The sequence below is a fragment of the Grammomys surdaster genome, unplaced genomic scaffold, assembly GCF_004785775.1.
Source record: "Grammomys surdaster isolate TR1022 unplaced genomic scaffold, NIH_TR_1.0 131, whole genome shotgun sequence".
NCBI classification, from domain to species: domain Eukaryota; kingdom Metazoa; phylum Chordata; class Mammalia; order Rodentia; family Muridae; genus Grammomys; species Grammomys surdaster.
Window position 1 is genome coordinate 7,270,967 of NW_021604589.1, and position 14,715 is coordinate 7,285,681.

A 14,715-nucleotide genomic window follows, 5' to 3' on the forward strand; every position below is an offset into this window, starting at 1 on the left:
CTCTCTCTCTCTCTCTCCCTCTCTCTCTCTGCCATCGAAAGAGTATAGGCCGCCCAGCTAGTGGTGTGATCCATGGCCACCTTCCACACACTATGCTGGAAATCTTTGCTGGCTGGAGCTTACACAGGTCTTGTGTATGCTGTCATAACTATTGTGAGTTCAGCTAGCCAGTGATGGCACACACTTTTAATCCCAGAACTTGGGAGGCAGAGCCAGGCGGATTTCTGAGTTCGAGGCCAGCCTGGTCTACAAAGTGAGTTCCAGGACAGCCAGAGCTATACAGAAAAACCCTGTCTTGAAAAACAAAAACAAAACAAAACAAAAAAACCAAAAACGAAACGAACAAAAAATTACTGTGGGTTCATACATATAACTTTCCTGTTGTGTTTGGGGAAAAAAATTTCCTTGATTTCATTCTCCACCCTTGGCTCTTACAATCTTTGTTTCCCTTTTGGACAGATTCCTGATCCCTGGGGAGATGGGAATATGTATATCTCTTTTAGGGCTGATTAATCTATGTTCTCTTATTCTGAGCACATCGACCACTTGAAGATCTCTGTGTTAATTGCCACCTACTGCAAGGCAAAGCTTCTCAGAGTGGAACTGAAAGGCTTTGATCCAGAGGTATAAATCACTAGGAATCATTTTAATACTATGACCATTTAGCAGAATTATAGTATTGGGTTTGCCCCTAGAACCTATAACATATCTAGCCTCAGGTTTTTGGCCATTTTAATAGTATCAGATGAGAGTTCTATCTCATACCCTTCACTCCAATCAGAACATGGCTGGTTATTTCCACATTCATGCTACTATCACACTAGGGAGCTATCTTTTCAGGGGTTTGTTATAGAACTTTTGAGAGGTGGTTAGAATATGATAATAGAGAAGACCCCCACATTCCTTTGCTAATTCTACACTTGAGAATCATAAGAACTGTCACCTATGAAACAGAAGGCCCTTACTAGCCTACCTTGATCTCTGACTGACAGCATCCAGAATTGGTAGAAGTTGTTTGAATTGTTTAAGGTATAATATCCCCTACCCACGGTGCTTAGTTATAGCACCCTGACCAGATTAAGATAGTCACCTAGTTCAGAGACCAAAGTACAGTGTTGAAACTGAGCCAAAACCAGAAATCCCCCTATTCATAAAAAACAACTCCAGCTTTATTTTAGAGCATAGGTACAAATTGCCAGGACTTGGCCTAAAATAACTTGAAAGAGTCTTGTGGAGCCAAAGTCTCTGATGAGTAAAACCTCAGGAACTAGAACAGAAGCCTCAGAGATCTAGAACAGAATAAGAGTATGAACAATTATAGGATAAATAAGAATCAACCTTAAGTGCCACCTAGTTACAATCAACAGCTTCTTACCTTGCCACATCAGTTCCCTTGCTACCAACCAAATGGGACTAATTTGAGCATGTCTGTCAGTTTGTCAATTGGTCTTTGTTGAAGTATACTCTCTTTATCTTTGCCTCTACCACTGGGTCTAGTATATCCCAGGCTAATCTGGACCTTGATATATAGCCAATCTGTTCTCACTTCCCATGTGCTGAGATTACAGGCTTGTGGCACTATGCTAAGTTTATACAGTGCTAGGCACTGAACCTAAGGTGTCATCCAGGTTAAGCAAGGACCTTCCCAACTGAGCTATAGTCTAAGTCCACAGCCCTTCCTTTCTGCAACCAGATCCTATGGTGTTAGCTTCTATACAACTGGGGAGGGAACTCATAGACGTAGCAATGAAATGAAAGTCAGACCACTCAGATGTTTCCATTAGGGGTTGGGGCAAAGATGCTGTTTCCACACTAGAAAAGACTAATGTGTTCTGTTATAACGATGGTAATGAAATTAGGAATGGTAAGGTTTTTTTTTCTTGTAGAAACATGGCAAGTCTATTTCTAGTGCCTTCTTGACCTCAAATCACGAATACCCAAGGGTAGGTAAGCCACTGAGCCTACCCACCAAAAGAATTCCATCCCTGATACACTATGCCAGCTATCCTGTCTGTAGAGATACAGAAACTGTGGTGACCGGGACATACCTAGCTGGACAGAAGGATGAAGCTTGTCAGGGACCAGTACTAGGTCACAATGTCATGGCTGAACCAAGTATTCAAACTAACACACTGGGGTAATTCAGAAGTGGCAGTGCTTAGATGCCAAGTCTAGCTGATCCTGGATAAATTTTGTCACTGTATTATAGTCTGAATTGTGTTGTCCTTCTCCAAGATGGTATTCTACTAACCCCCTAGCTTCTACATATGGAAACTTCTTTGGAAACAGGTCATTTGAGGATGATCAAGTTAGGATGGAGGCATTTGGAAGATGCTTGACTCTAATAGAACTGCTAATAAAAAAAAAAAGAGTACACGGGGATGGGGAGGCATAAGAGAGTGAGTGGGTGGGAGGGAGAGAGCACAAGTGAGCAATCAAGCACTAGAGGGGGGTGTATAAGGGAACAGGGGAGCATGAGAGATGAGTGCTTGAGAGGGAGGGAGTATGAGCACGCAAGTGAGTACAAGAGAAAGGAGAGAAGAGGCAAGAAAAAGGAGAAGGGGACAGAGTGAAATGGGGAGGGGAGGAGAGGGAGAGAAACAACAAATGAAGACAGGTGTTATCCTTCTACAAGCCAAGGAATACCCAGAAGCTAAAAGCAGGATATGGATAAAATCTTTTGCTAGAGGGAACATGACCCTTGGTGTTGGACTTTTGGCCTCCAGAACCACGAGACTAAATTTCTGTTGTTTAAGCTATTCCATCTGTGACTCTTACTTATGGGCCACCTGACAAACTAAGATGGTGAGCAAAGGTCATATATCAGAGATAACTTAGAGCGAACACCTCATCTACTCAAGGGAGTGGCCACCACCAATCCACATAGAAGCAGCACACAAAGTACAACATGGACTTTCTAAGTCAGTCTGGGACACTACCTTCAACCACCATAATCCTGCCCACCTATAGGAGTCATGGGAAAAGTTTTTGTTATTAAAACAGAACTTGGAAAAATGAAGCACCATTCAGAATGAAGAAAAGAGAGGCTTTGGGGAAGAAATGAAGAATAAGTAAAATGAGAAATTTGTATTTCCATTTAACCTTTGCTTTTACATCTCCTACTTGACCACAACCATAGAAATTTGCAGCAATTGTAAACACTATTGCAAAGTTTGTAGTGGGTGGATGCCCAAAAGGTGTCAAGGAAAAATAAAGTCCACATGGTGACTGGACCAAGAGTATCAGTATCTTCTGGGAGTTTGTTGAAACATAAAGTCCCAGCTGTTCCCGGCCTATAAGATGAAGGACCCTCTGTGGGAACCCAGTCATCTGCATTTTACCAAGACTTCCAAGGAAAGTCTGATCTGTCGAACTTTTAAGTGCCTTTGGTAAAGCAAACACAGAAGAGATGATGAGAGAGGCAGCAAATCTTCAAAAATGCCCTCACACACCACTTTCCTTAAACAATTCCATACCCTCCTTTTTAAAAACAAACAGCTAAAATAAAATTGTAAAATGATTACAGTTTAGATTTTAACTGAAAGTCCATAAAGCTATTCACTAGTCTTTCTGCAAGGAGCAAAGGGCACTGGCTTTTATGTTATCTAAAAAAGGCTAAAGAGAATATCTTTTCAAAAATACAGACATAAATTAATATTTAGTTAATATGCAAGTCCTACTACATAACATACTTAAGTGCCTGGATTTGGGTGATGTGTGCCAGCAATCACTTATTGCTTACATGACCAACACACAGGATACACCATCTTTAATTCCAGTCCACTTTTGTAGCAAGAATTTTTAAGAAACCCCTGGAAAGCTGTAAAAGAACTTGAATTTTTTCCAATTATCTCCCTAGTTGTTGCCAGCTTCATGACAACATTCTTGATGCTCTCTAACAAGTCTTATCTAATTTCTATTTATGAAGCTGGTTTCTGGGTCCTACATTGTTAACATTTTAGATTAGGAAAGCCAGGCACTTAATTACATTAGTCCAGTAGGACTTGCATATTAACTGAATATTAATTTATGTCTATGTATTCTTGAAAAGATATTCCCTTTAGCCTTTTTTATATAACATGAGGTTGCTTGGCATCTATTGTAATACTTAAAGTACCTGGTAATACTTAAAATTGACACAAATCAGAAGAACCTCCTGATCTTTCCAGATTCTTCTTGTGGAGTGTCTCAACACTTTGACTTCTAGCCTTGCTTCAGAATCTCTGTGATGGTCACTGTCAATTGTGTGGATGGTTGTTAAGCTTTCCAGGATTCTGCACCAAAAACATGTAGAGATCATCTCACAGAACTTTCAAAACAATTCTGTCTGCTCATTTTTCTCATTTTATAACCATGAAAATGGAAGTCCAAAACAAAAATGTCACTAAGCAAGTTAAGAGAACACTTGAACAAGCCACCAGTCTTCAGGGTATGCCTTTTTAATCACAAAGACCCTCAAAACTTTAGCAATACCAATGACTGAGCATGGTTTGACAGTCATGACAAGGACAAGAAAGGAAATAAATACAGAACACCTCACTTTCAATAGGGAGCAGTAACTCCGCTAGAGGACAAACACATCAGGGACCAAACAAATTGGCAACTGTTGGTTTCCTTTCCTGTTGCTATGATAAAACAGCCTGATAAAGCAACTTGAGAAAGGGCCTGGGGTCACAATTCAAGGAAATTCATTATGGTGAGGAAGTCAAAGCAGCAAGAGCCTGATGTGGGTCACCTTATGCCCACAATCCAGAAACAGAGAGGTGAATACATGGTTTCCAGTGTTCAGCTCACTTTCTTCATTTTATGTGGTACAGGATACCAATGGTGCAGCCCATGGTGGCTGAATATTCCCACCTCAATTAATGTAATCAAGATAGTCCCCCACAGGCATACCCTGAGTTCTATTTCCCATGTCATTTTGAATTCTGTCAACCTGACTAATCATCACAGTAGCTAAATATTATTGAAATGTACTTATATGTATCCCCATACCCCATCATTACCTTAGAGAGTTTTTAAAATACAAATTGTACAGTAGAATGATTTTGTTTATGGACTGGGCTCTGAAAGAGTGTGTTTCTGGAGGTAGGGGATGATCATTTACCATCTTCTGTCTTGGGTGTGATGCAGAGTGAATAGCAACAACGCACAAATGGCAGCTAATTAATTCATAGGAATACTAAATGCTAATATGTAACCCAGTTTGCAGATATCTTTTCTGCCAATACTCTGATTCTGAATGATGCCATTTCCACAGATAAAAGACTTAATAAAATGTTAGAGATGATTCAAAATGAATTTCAAGTTATATAAAAACCATCAGAGCAGTGAAGTTTTATTCCCTAGGCAGACTTAAGTATAATCTAGCCACAAAGCAACTCTGAGTACTCAGCAGCTATCTTTTCTAGAAGTAATGAAAGGGTGAATAAAACTGTTGATCTTGTAATTGAGTTTACATGACAGTTGACTTTCACAATACCCTGTGACTGCAACAGTGAATCCTTCCATACAGTTTTTTAGTTTCCAGTCCTAATCCAGTTGTGACCTGAAAAAGGCCAACAGTGATGACATTCTTATGCAGTCTAAAATTATGTGATTAACAGATGAGACAGCTGCTGCATTTAGTGAAGATAGTGTCTCAAAAGTTAAGTAAGTACAAAATCACTCTAACAAGTTACAGAACCTTTTAACTGTTAGCTTTATTTTAAAAATACAAATATTTTCACATGTTGGATTTTTAAAACATCATACAACAAAGAAACCTACATCAAATAACTCAAAAACACCAACTCTGTCCACTAACTTAATACTACAGTATTTAGGATGAATTAAATATTTTTCATATTATCAGCACTTAAGAAAAAAGTTATTTCTAACATGTTGCTATACAACCAGTATAGCTATACATCTTGTTTTCTTTTCTTTTCCTTTTGGGTTTTAGAGAGGATTTTCCTGGCTGTCATGGAACTCAATCTGTAGACCAGACTGGCCTCAAACTCAGAGGTCCATGGAGTGTGTTGGGGTTAAAGACTTGTGCTACTACTGCCCAGCAAAATAACCAGTTTTCAACAGCAAACTTAGCACTTGCTTAAAACAAACATCAAAACAATGGTGAATTGATGTAAACATTCCACATCTGAGAAAAATGCACTTCTTGTGAATTCTAACACTTAGCCAAATATAATCTTATTTGTCAAAGGAACACTGCTGGCACTGTGACTGAAGCCAGGCTCTCAAGGTTTACATTACACTACTGATGGCAAGCTCCTAGTGGGAAGATGAAATGGGCTGAGATAATTTAAGATAATTTGTCAACTTTGATGGTGTGATCAGCTTTACATTAATTGTTACATACTTGAACAGAAATAAAAAACCAAGTATTTTGAAATTTGTATGTATCAAGTTGAAATTTCTATCAAGGTCAAATCTGAAATTACATTTAAACATGTCAGTCTTGCAGAGTACATTCAGTATATACTTGTATATTTTGTTCAGAATTGCTACTTAGAACACAGGGATTTTAGAGATATTAGTTACTTTTAAAACAAGACTAAGTGCTTATTTAAAATGAATATAGTTAAATTATTTGGCAGGTAAAAGCATCACACACTTTCAGGTTTTTTTATCTCAAATACTCCTGAGGAAACAGTAAGCATAAAAACAATAGTTTATGCTTTTTTAAAACCTCTTTTTCAGAAGAAGTCTACAGAAAATAACATGAAATACTGCAGTTAATATGAAAACTAAGGGACTGCTTCCCACTTATACCAAACAGGGAAAAAAATATTAAACTGACCTATTATCTGCAATAGAAAACATGACTCAAAATTTAACGGAGCATGACATCTTTACTAAATACAAGATCAAGTATGACCACTCACTTGAAAAGTACCCTCAGTGACATTATGAGTGCATTTAGTTTGGGGAAAATAATTTAACAGCTTTCTCAGGAAAAAAGTTTCACTTTTTTCATAACAAAATAGTGGTTACGAAGTCCAGCGCCACCAAGCAACCTTCATCCTGTCCCATACTGCTGAAAATGAATCAAAGGCAGGACGAACATCCAGGATAGTGAACTGGTAGTCCTTGTTGACCTCACCGCCATCATAGTAATCAATCACATACCTAACTTCTGTGCCACAACGATTGATGATCCAGTCATGGCGGTCAAAGGGCAATTCATACCTGTAATGAAAACACTGCTAAAACACAGGTCTATATTCTGTCTTGGTATAAGCAGAAAGATAGAATGAAAAATAGGACATACTCATATGCCTGCTCTTATATGCAAATACATAGCAGAGGAGATGAGACTTAGAATATCGGTTCATGGTACTTAGATAATATGGTAATTAAGAACTATGATAAGTCTATGTCTGTCTGTAAAGGATAGGTTCATGATAAAGCGACCCAGGCCAGGCTAGGGAGGAAGCTGGAGAAATCAAATGTACTAAACTGCCCTATTACACTGTAAGACAAGGAAGGGATAAGGTAAGGTAAAGACCACAAAAGGAGTAAAAAGGACAGTTCTAAAGACAAGGAAAAGAGGACAATTCAATCCTTGGAGAGTGAAGCACGAGGCTAGCAAGCCAATCCTTATCATTCTGCTCATCTGTGAGTAAACTCAAGGAGATAAAAAAAAACACAGTCTGGATACTGGAGGTTTGGAAGATGGAATTGATTTTTTCACTCTGTTTTTCGTGATAAGAATGCTGACCATGGCTTAAGGAATGTTAACAGCAATTGTACACTGACACTTACCCCATCCAGGAACGAATTCTTGCTCTTGGTGAATACTCTCTTGCTTTGCCTCCAAATCGGACCAATGACGGGCCACAAGGACACTCACTGAAAATGCCCAAATAAGAATAGTCTATTAAAAAAAATTTTCTCTCATTTGACAAGTACTTGGAAAAACACCGTATCTGAGAACTGGGGAATACAGCTCAGTTGGTAGGGTACATGCCTACCATGCATAAAGCTCTGGGTTCAATGCTTAGTACCACATAAATCAAGTACTGTGATGTACATACGTAGTTTTAGCACTTGGAAGGTGAAGGTAAGGAGGATCACAAGTTCAAGGGGCTCATGTGAAGACGGATCAAACCTCACAGGGATTCATTCCAAATACTGCTGAAGGAATAAAAAGTTCTTTCCTATCTCCCATGGATCATAAAACAATTTAGTTTTACTTCTGCCTTCAGTGAGTGGCCTACCATACTTCTCCCACTGAGAGATGAGGTCTGAATGCCTCGCTTAAATCTGATCATGCTTGGAATACTTGAGTCAACTAGCTAGGTAAAAAAAGGAGATTGAGATTCCGTCTGGTGCTTTTGAGAATTCAGCTTCTGGAACCCACCCAATGTGATAAATGAGGCAGCTTAAATAGTCACATTCAGAGGCTGTGAGCAGGCACCCCTTACCAGATAGGTATATGACTAAGCCTCCAGAAAACTCTAGTCCATAGCTAGGCAACAGCTATTTATGACCATGACCTAAGCAATCTTTCTTCAATATTCTCTGCAATCTGCACTATGAGCTCAATGAGTTAGAACATGTGGTCTCTCCTACAAGGATGATCACTGCTACACAAATGAGTAATACAAGATTATTTAAATGATAACACTATAGGAAGGCTAATATGAAGTAAAGATGATGCTTGGTCAGTTTTTAAAAGAGTTTACATATACTTACTGAGCGTGAAGGGCTTCCCATTTCAAAATCTCCTTCCAAGCTTGCTCATTATTCTGATTGTGAATTCTAATGATATTGTACATATCTTTCTGACTAATATCATCATCCTTCCACTTCCACCTAAGAAAGAACATGTAGTAAAACTTGACAAATGTTATTGATTAAAATCAAAGTTACTCAATGCATACATAAAATATACACTTTTGCCAGGTTGTGTGGGGAATTCAATGAAGACCTAGGGGGAGGGAGCGGAGGAATGAAGGGACAAGAGACACAAAGAAGAAGCACTTCAACTTTAATTTCAGGCAGCAGGTTATAAAGACATGGCAAAACAGGAAGTTTAGGCAAGACACTGCTTTAGGCTATCACACTATTATATCCTCATTGCCTAAGACCATCCCACTGTAGTAACTGGCTCTCAGGAAATACCAGACGTTCTTTAAGTTCCTGGGGCCTGAGACGTGTGAACGTCCTTTCTTAACCTTGTCTGACTAGGCTTTCCTAGAACAGCAGGTAACTTCATGGGTTTGGCTCCCGGCATCTCCGGCACATTGTTATAAAAGCTTGCATACACTAAAATTAAAAATTGAAGGTTCATGTTAATCTCATTTCATGAAATCCCCAAAAGCCATCCTTACACAACCATCTATTTTTTTAACATGGCATTATTCATTTACTAGCACTGATAAATGATTTGCAAATTTTTCCTACGCATTTTATGGTAAGTGTTTCATTTTTATATTTCTAAAAATACAAATGCTGTGAGATACAGGTAAATCTCATCCAACCAATTACAGGTCTAAGTATTAACAAAACAGATGCTGTCCTTTCCATAAGCAAACAGAATTCCTACATGTTTGCTGGAGCTATAACATTAGGCTTCACCTAATTTTCAACCTGAACTTAAACATCAGGTTTTCTGGATTTTAAGCTTCTCAATTTTTCAGGCCAGGACTGAGGTCTCTGGTTCTCGGGACCTCAGTCTGGCTACTCAAATCACTGGCCACTTGCTGGTTGCAGATCTTGAGACTTGCTGTTGGCTTTAATAATAATGGGAACCACTTTCTTATAACAAATGTCTTCCTGATCACCCCTCAACCCCATGCCCTATTAGTCCTATTTTTCTAGAAAATCCTAACCTTAAATACTGGTCTTGAACTTATATTCTGGTAAATGAAAATTCTATCATAAACTGTCTAAATCACTAAAAAATTACTGAACATTTTGAAGGCTAAACAAAAACTCTTTAACATTTAATTCTGAGATTATTGTGGCAAGCAAATTATCTTCTAAATAATGTTCACTCACCCTTTCCGTAACATGGCATTCCAGAACATCTGTTCAGAAGGGTAAACCCACTTTTTCTCAGAGTCGGCTCTTGGAATTGATGACTCCTCTCTTGAGGTAGACAACGTAAATGGCTGATCTGGGGATGGTGTCTGATTAGGTGGTGGCATCTACAGAATATCAGTGGATTGTGTCTGAATGTTAGCACTATGGTATAAACTACACAATAATCAGTTCACTCTGGAAAGCAATTCTCCATACAAGAAGCACAAGTTCCCATTAAATCAATGACATCAGAGTTTCACACCTCTGATATTTTTGTCATGCTACTTTTTTGTTGTTGCTCAAATAAAATAACCAGCAAGAAGGAATTTAGGGAAGATTTATTCTAGCCTATAGTCTGAGGAGACACAGTTGGCCCTAGTAGAGAATGCATAGGTGCATAAAATGCCCTGAGAAGGGATGAGGGTGGATTACCAGGTTTAAAGGATCAAGGTTCTCCTTATCCTTAGTTGCAGCACCAGTCACAGGGCATTCCACATACTCATAGGCCCGGTCTTGGTGAGCAGGCACAGAGTGTGCTTTGCTCTCACGGGTCAGATGATCAGATGTTGCTGAAGTCACTGGACAGCCTGAAATAATCAAATATTCAAACACTGTTACTGCTAAATACCATATCATACCATACTAAGATACAGTGGAAGGAGATCCTCTTAGTTGGGGCCTTAAAGAGCTAAAGTTCTGACTAACACAATTGGAGAACTAAATTTTTTCTACTTAAAGATAGCAGGAACTAAGCTAGTTAACTGTCTAAAATCCTAAAGATAAAATGATATAAATGTACTTTCCCTCAAAAAAAAAAGAAAGAAAGAAAGAAAGAAAAAGAAAAGAGGAAAAAAAAAAAAACCCCGAAGGGACAGCTAGCTATGGTTCACTAGGTCCCTCTCACTTACAGTCATCAGTTCCATACAAGTCCAATCCCAATGAGGTAGCAGCCACTATCTAAGCATCTATCGATATATTCCTTCAGATACTGGATACAGGAGCAGAAAAGCAGCAGATTTTATATACACTCAAAGAAAAATGTGAATCCCACTCTGCTCATGTTTTTTTCCAAGACTCAAGTAAGCCACAAAAAATTTTACCACTCATCTGAGATGCTAGTCCTTGTCAGCAGATAAAATGTACCAAGAAAAGGCAATTTTTAAAGAAAATGTCCCATGACAGTCTCATCCTTGAGTCAATTCCAGGTTAATGCCCAAGCTCCTAGGGTACTTAAAGATCTGTGTCTCAGAATAAAAAGCAACTTCTCTCATGAAATCCTTCCTTGTTCCAGGGACCAGGAGGAAATGAAGAATATCATGAATGCTATTATATAGAAAAGACAAATTTCTATTCACTTCTTTGGCCTCTTCAACAAGGCCTTATTTCCCAAGGCTGCATGTAGCTGTTCACTTTGTGAGTGAGAACACAGCTGCTATTTCTCCCTCTGCATCACTAAAACCACCAATCTTCTCAGAGCATCCATCCCAGATGGCTATTAGAAGGAAAGTATTGTTACAGTTTGTACATCATAGAACCAGGAAGCCCTTTAGTCTCCTATAAACACTCACATTCTTACTAAAGCTAATAAACCAGGATGACAACACTCTAAAACAGATAAAATATAAATCATGAAAAGAATTGCTTAAGGACAGAAGCTCAGAGCAAACACAGACATGCTTTGTCTAATTTGTCTCAACTTCTAGGAGAAATACTAGGAGACCAAGGGATCTGTCCTTGTCCAAGGTCACAGAATTTTCACCAACTTTGCCACTTACTAGCTACATGACTTGAAGTACATAAATTACTCTGAGCCTTAGTTTGTTCCCTTGACTATAGAACAGTCAGAAAATCTCCCACACTGGTTTATAGAAGTGATAATGTAAACTCTACTAGGCAAAGGATTTTTGTCTACTATGTGCATTGCTACTTCTCTCTCAGTGAAGGAACAAAACCTAGCAATGCTTGTCACAGGGTAAGTGCTGACCTCTTGGAGAAGGTTGGTTAACAGAGAGAAAGAGGAATGGTAACCCTGGAAGCATAAGCATACAGAAAACATGCACATGCAGTAAGCATACAACACTGCCACAGTCTGAACTATCTAAAGCAAACATGCACTAAAGAACTTTTTGTTTCCAACCTAGCACTGACATAATGGTCTATAAATTCACTCAGTGAAGGCTTCTTTTGACCTAGATGAAGACCATAACAGATATGGGAGTAGTTAGTTTATTGAAACAGCTAGACTGAGGTTTATTCAGCTCGGGCATTCTTACAATAAATATATGGACCAAAGATTCCATGTCTGAGGCTGTATGCTCGTCTATTTAGCACTATCGTTAAATACCACTATATGTCAGCAGTATCATTTCCTCTCAGTTGTGAAAACCCAAAATATGTATTGAATGATGGCTCTTCTCATGCATGGCTGAGAGCCAATGATGCAGGCACAAGTAAAGGGACAAGGTTGATTTATAGAAGAATTGCTATGTTTTCACATATGAGCTCAGCTAATCAACATCATAATCCTGTGAAAATTATATTATACATACAGATGACAGACTGTGAGTCATACGGAAATTGTTTATGCTAATATCTAATGAGCAGCAAAATTAGGACCAGTCCCAGAGTGCCTTACTCCCAGCCCTACAAGCCTCCTCCTTTAGAACCATGGCTCTCAACCTGTGGGTTGAGCCCCCCTGGCAACCCACTATCTCCAAAAATATTTCCATTATGATTCCCTAACAACTGCAAAATTACAGTAATGAAGTAGAAACGAAAGTAATTTTATAGTTGAAGGTCACCACAACATGAAAACCTGTGTTAAAGGGTCCCAGTATTAGGAAGGTTGAGAACCACTGATCTAGAACCATTATCTTTCTTTTAATTTTCTAGACAGGCAAATTACCTTTCCTTTGCCCTTTATGCATCGGGCATCCTGAAGGGGGTGAAGCTGGCTGGTGATCTGAAGTATTTGAGGTGTTTACTGCAGTAGCAGGAGAAGATGTTGAGGAGCCCATGGCTGCAATCACAGGATTCACTCCCAATCTAAAATTCGCAACTGCCAAAGCAAGGAATCAGATTAAAACATGGAAGCTAAACAGCTGATATCCCCTTGTTATTCTGAAGCTGGCTGGCCCTCACTCTTCTTCCCCATCCCATGGGAAAGTATGAGGTAGAACACTTGTTTGGGGGGGGCAGTTTTAAATGCGTGCCTCCTTTGGGAAAATGCCGTGAAACCTATGCCACTATTTGGTTTGCTTTCTATTGCAGAGAGACTGGAAACACGTAAGATGAAACCACGTCGTGAACACGTGTGTAGACTTCCTGGTGGTGTCCAAGGGGTGGTGACACCGACCCTGAGGAGAAACCTGCTGAACTAGACTCGAACACCTGCCCGCGGAGGACGGAGCCTCAGGGAAAATAGGAAGGGTCATAAAAAGGCGTGTCACCAAAATGGAAGGCAGGAAGCGGTGAAGGGCAGGAAGCCACCAGTCTTGCCTACCTGTCTACCCGCGTGCCACCTGTACCGGTCCGCGGTCTCCACAGTTCAATGGCTCCCGGACGCCGTTCTGTCCCCGAGTCTCCTCTCCGACTGTTCCGCGCGTCCCCGACCGAGTCAAACCGAACACACTCGGCAGCCGCCGACCGCACCTGCTGCTTTTCCTCACGCGGGGTCACAGCGAACGCCCGGGTCACAGCCCACTTTCTCGTGCGCCGTTACTTCCTTTTCCGAAGGCGGGACTTCCGGAAGCCGCGAGCTGAGGAAAGGAACCGTTGTCAGTTAGGAGGATCGGTCCCACCTCTTCCGCTCGGAGGCCTATAGCGGGCCGCGCTTTCTCTCCGTCCCCGCCTCTGCGGGCTGGGCGGTGTTTTTAACTTATCCGGCTGAGGAGCGGGTCAGTGCGAGCGACTGCCGTTTGCGTTTTAGGTAACAGAGGGGTTCGTTTTGGGGGAGTTGTCAAATTGCCGTGTTTTTCACAGTCATCTCCTTAGGTTCTTGAAAGGTCAATATGTCTTTTCTTAATCAACAAGTAATATTTGTGCTTATTTGTGAAATAGAGTGCTATAATTCAGGATGATGAGCCGGTCAGTGCGAGACACCGCCGTTTGCGTTTTAGGTAACAGAGGGTTTCGCTTTGGGGGAATTGTCAAATTGCCGTGTTTTTCACAGTCATCTCCTTAGGTTCTTGAAAGGTCAATATGTATTTTTTAATCAACAAGTAATATTTGTGCTTATTTGTGAAATAGAGTGCTATAATTCAATATACACACTTAAACTACCTGTTCCTAGTCCTTTCAGGAACTCTACCAAGCGTTGTGAGTGTACTCCACACAATCATGGAATTTACAGCTTTCATATAAGTATTATATTTCATATTATATAAAGTAAGTTTTTATATTACTTGTATAGGTACAGGAGGTGGTTATTGTGCTGGTTAGATTTTTGTTAACTTGACACAAGAGTCATTGCCTTCATCAGACTAGCCTGTGAGAGCATTTTCTTGATTAATAGTTGATTCCTAGGAAGACCCAGCCCACTGGACTGTACCACCCATGAGCACGTGGCACTAGCTTCTATAAGGAAGCAAGCTAAGTGAGCCATGGGACTAAACAAGCCAGTATGTAGTGTACCTCCATGGTCTCCATGGTCTCCATGGTCTCCATGGTCTCCATGGTCTCCATGGT

General features: G+C 40.0%; 1 protein-coding gene across 1 annotated transcript; it reads right to left on the reverse strand.

The window, feature by feature from the left end:
- Positions 1-5,677: 5,677 nt before the first annotated feature.
- Positions 5,678-13,729, reverse strand: LOC114616581 (cytochrome c-type heme lyase). The gene is made up of 7 exons (XM_028762017.1): positions 13,532-13,729; positions 12,935-13,087; positions 10,462-10,616; positions 10,006-10,154; positions 8,698-8,817; positions 7,765-7,851; positions 5,678-7,188 (listed from the first exon to the last, which is right to left on the reverse strand). The coding sequence occupies exons 2-7, from the start codon at positions 13,044-13,046 to the stop codon at positions 6,990-6,992; spliced, it is 822 nt and encodes a 273-aa protein (XP_028617850.1). The 5' UTR covers positions 13,047-13,087; positions 13,532-13,729; the 3' UTR covers positions 5,678-6,989.
- Between the last annotated feature and the right edge of the window lie 986 nt (positions 13,730-14,715).

Bases quoted from the DNA above. Each gene is read 5' to 3' on its own strand.
- LOC114616581 (XM_028762017.1), bottom strand. From the start codon at position 13,046: ATGGGCTCCTCAACATCTTCTCCTGCTACTGCAGTAAACACCTCAAAT. The intron at 10,155-10,461 runs GTAATCCACCCT...GATATTCTGTAG, and splicing joins ACCTTGATCCTTTAAACCTG to ATGCCACCACCTAATCAGAC. The intron at 7,852-8,697 runs GTAAGTATATGT...GGGCATTTTCAG, and splicing joins TGGGAAGCCCTTCACGCTCA to TGAGTGTCCTTGTGGCCCGT.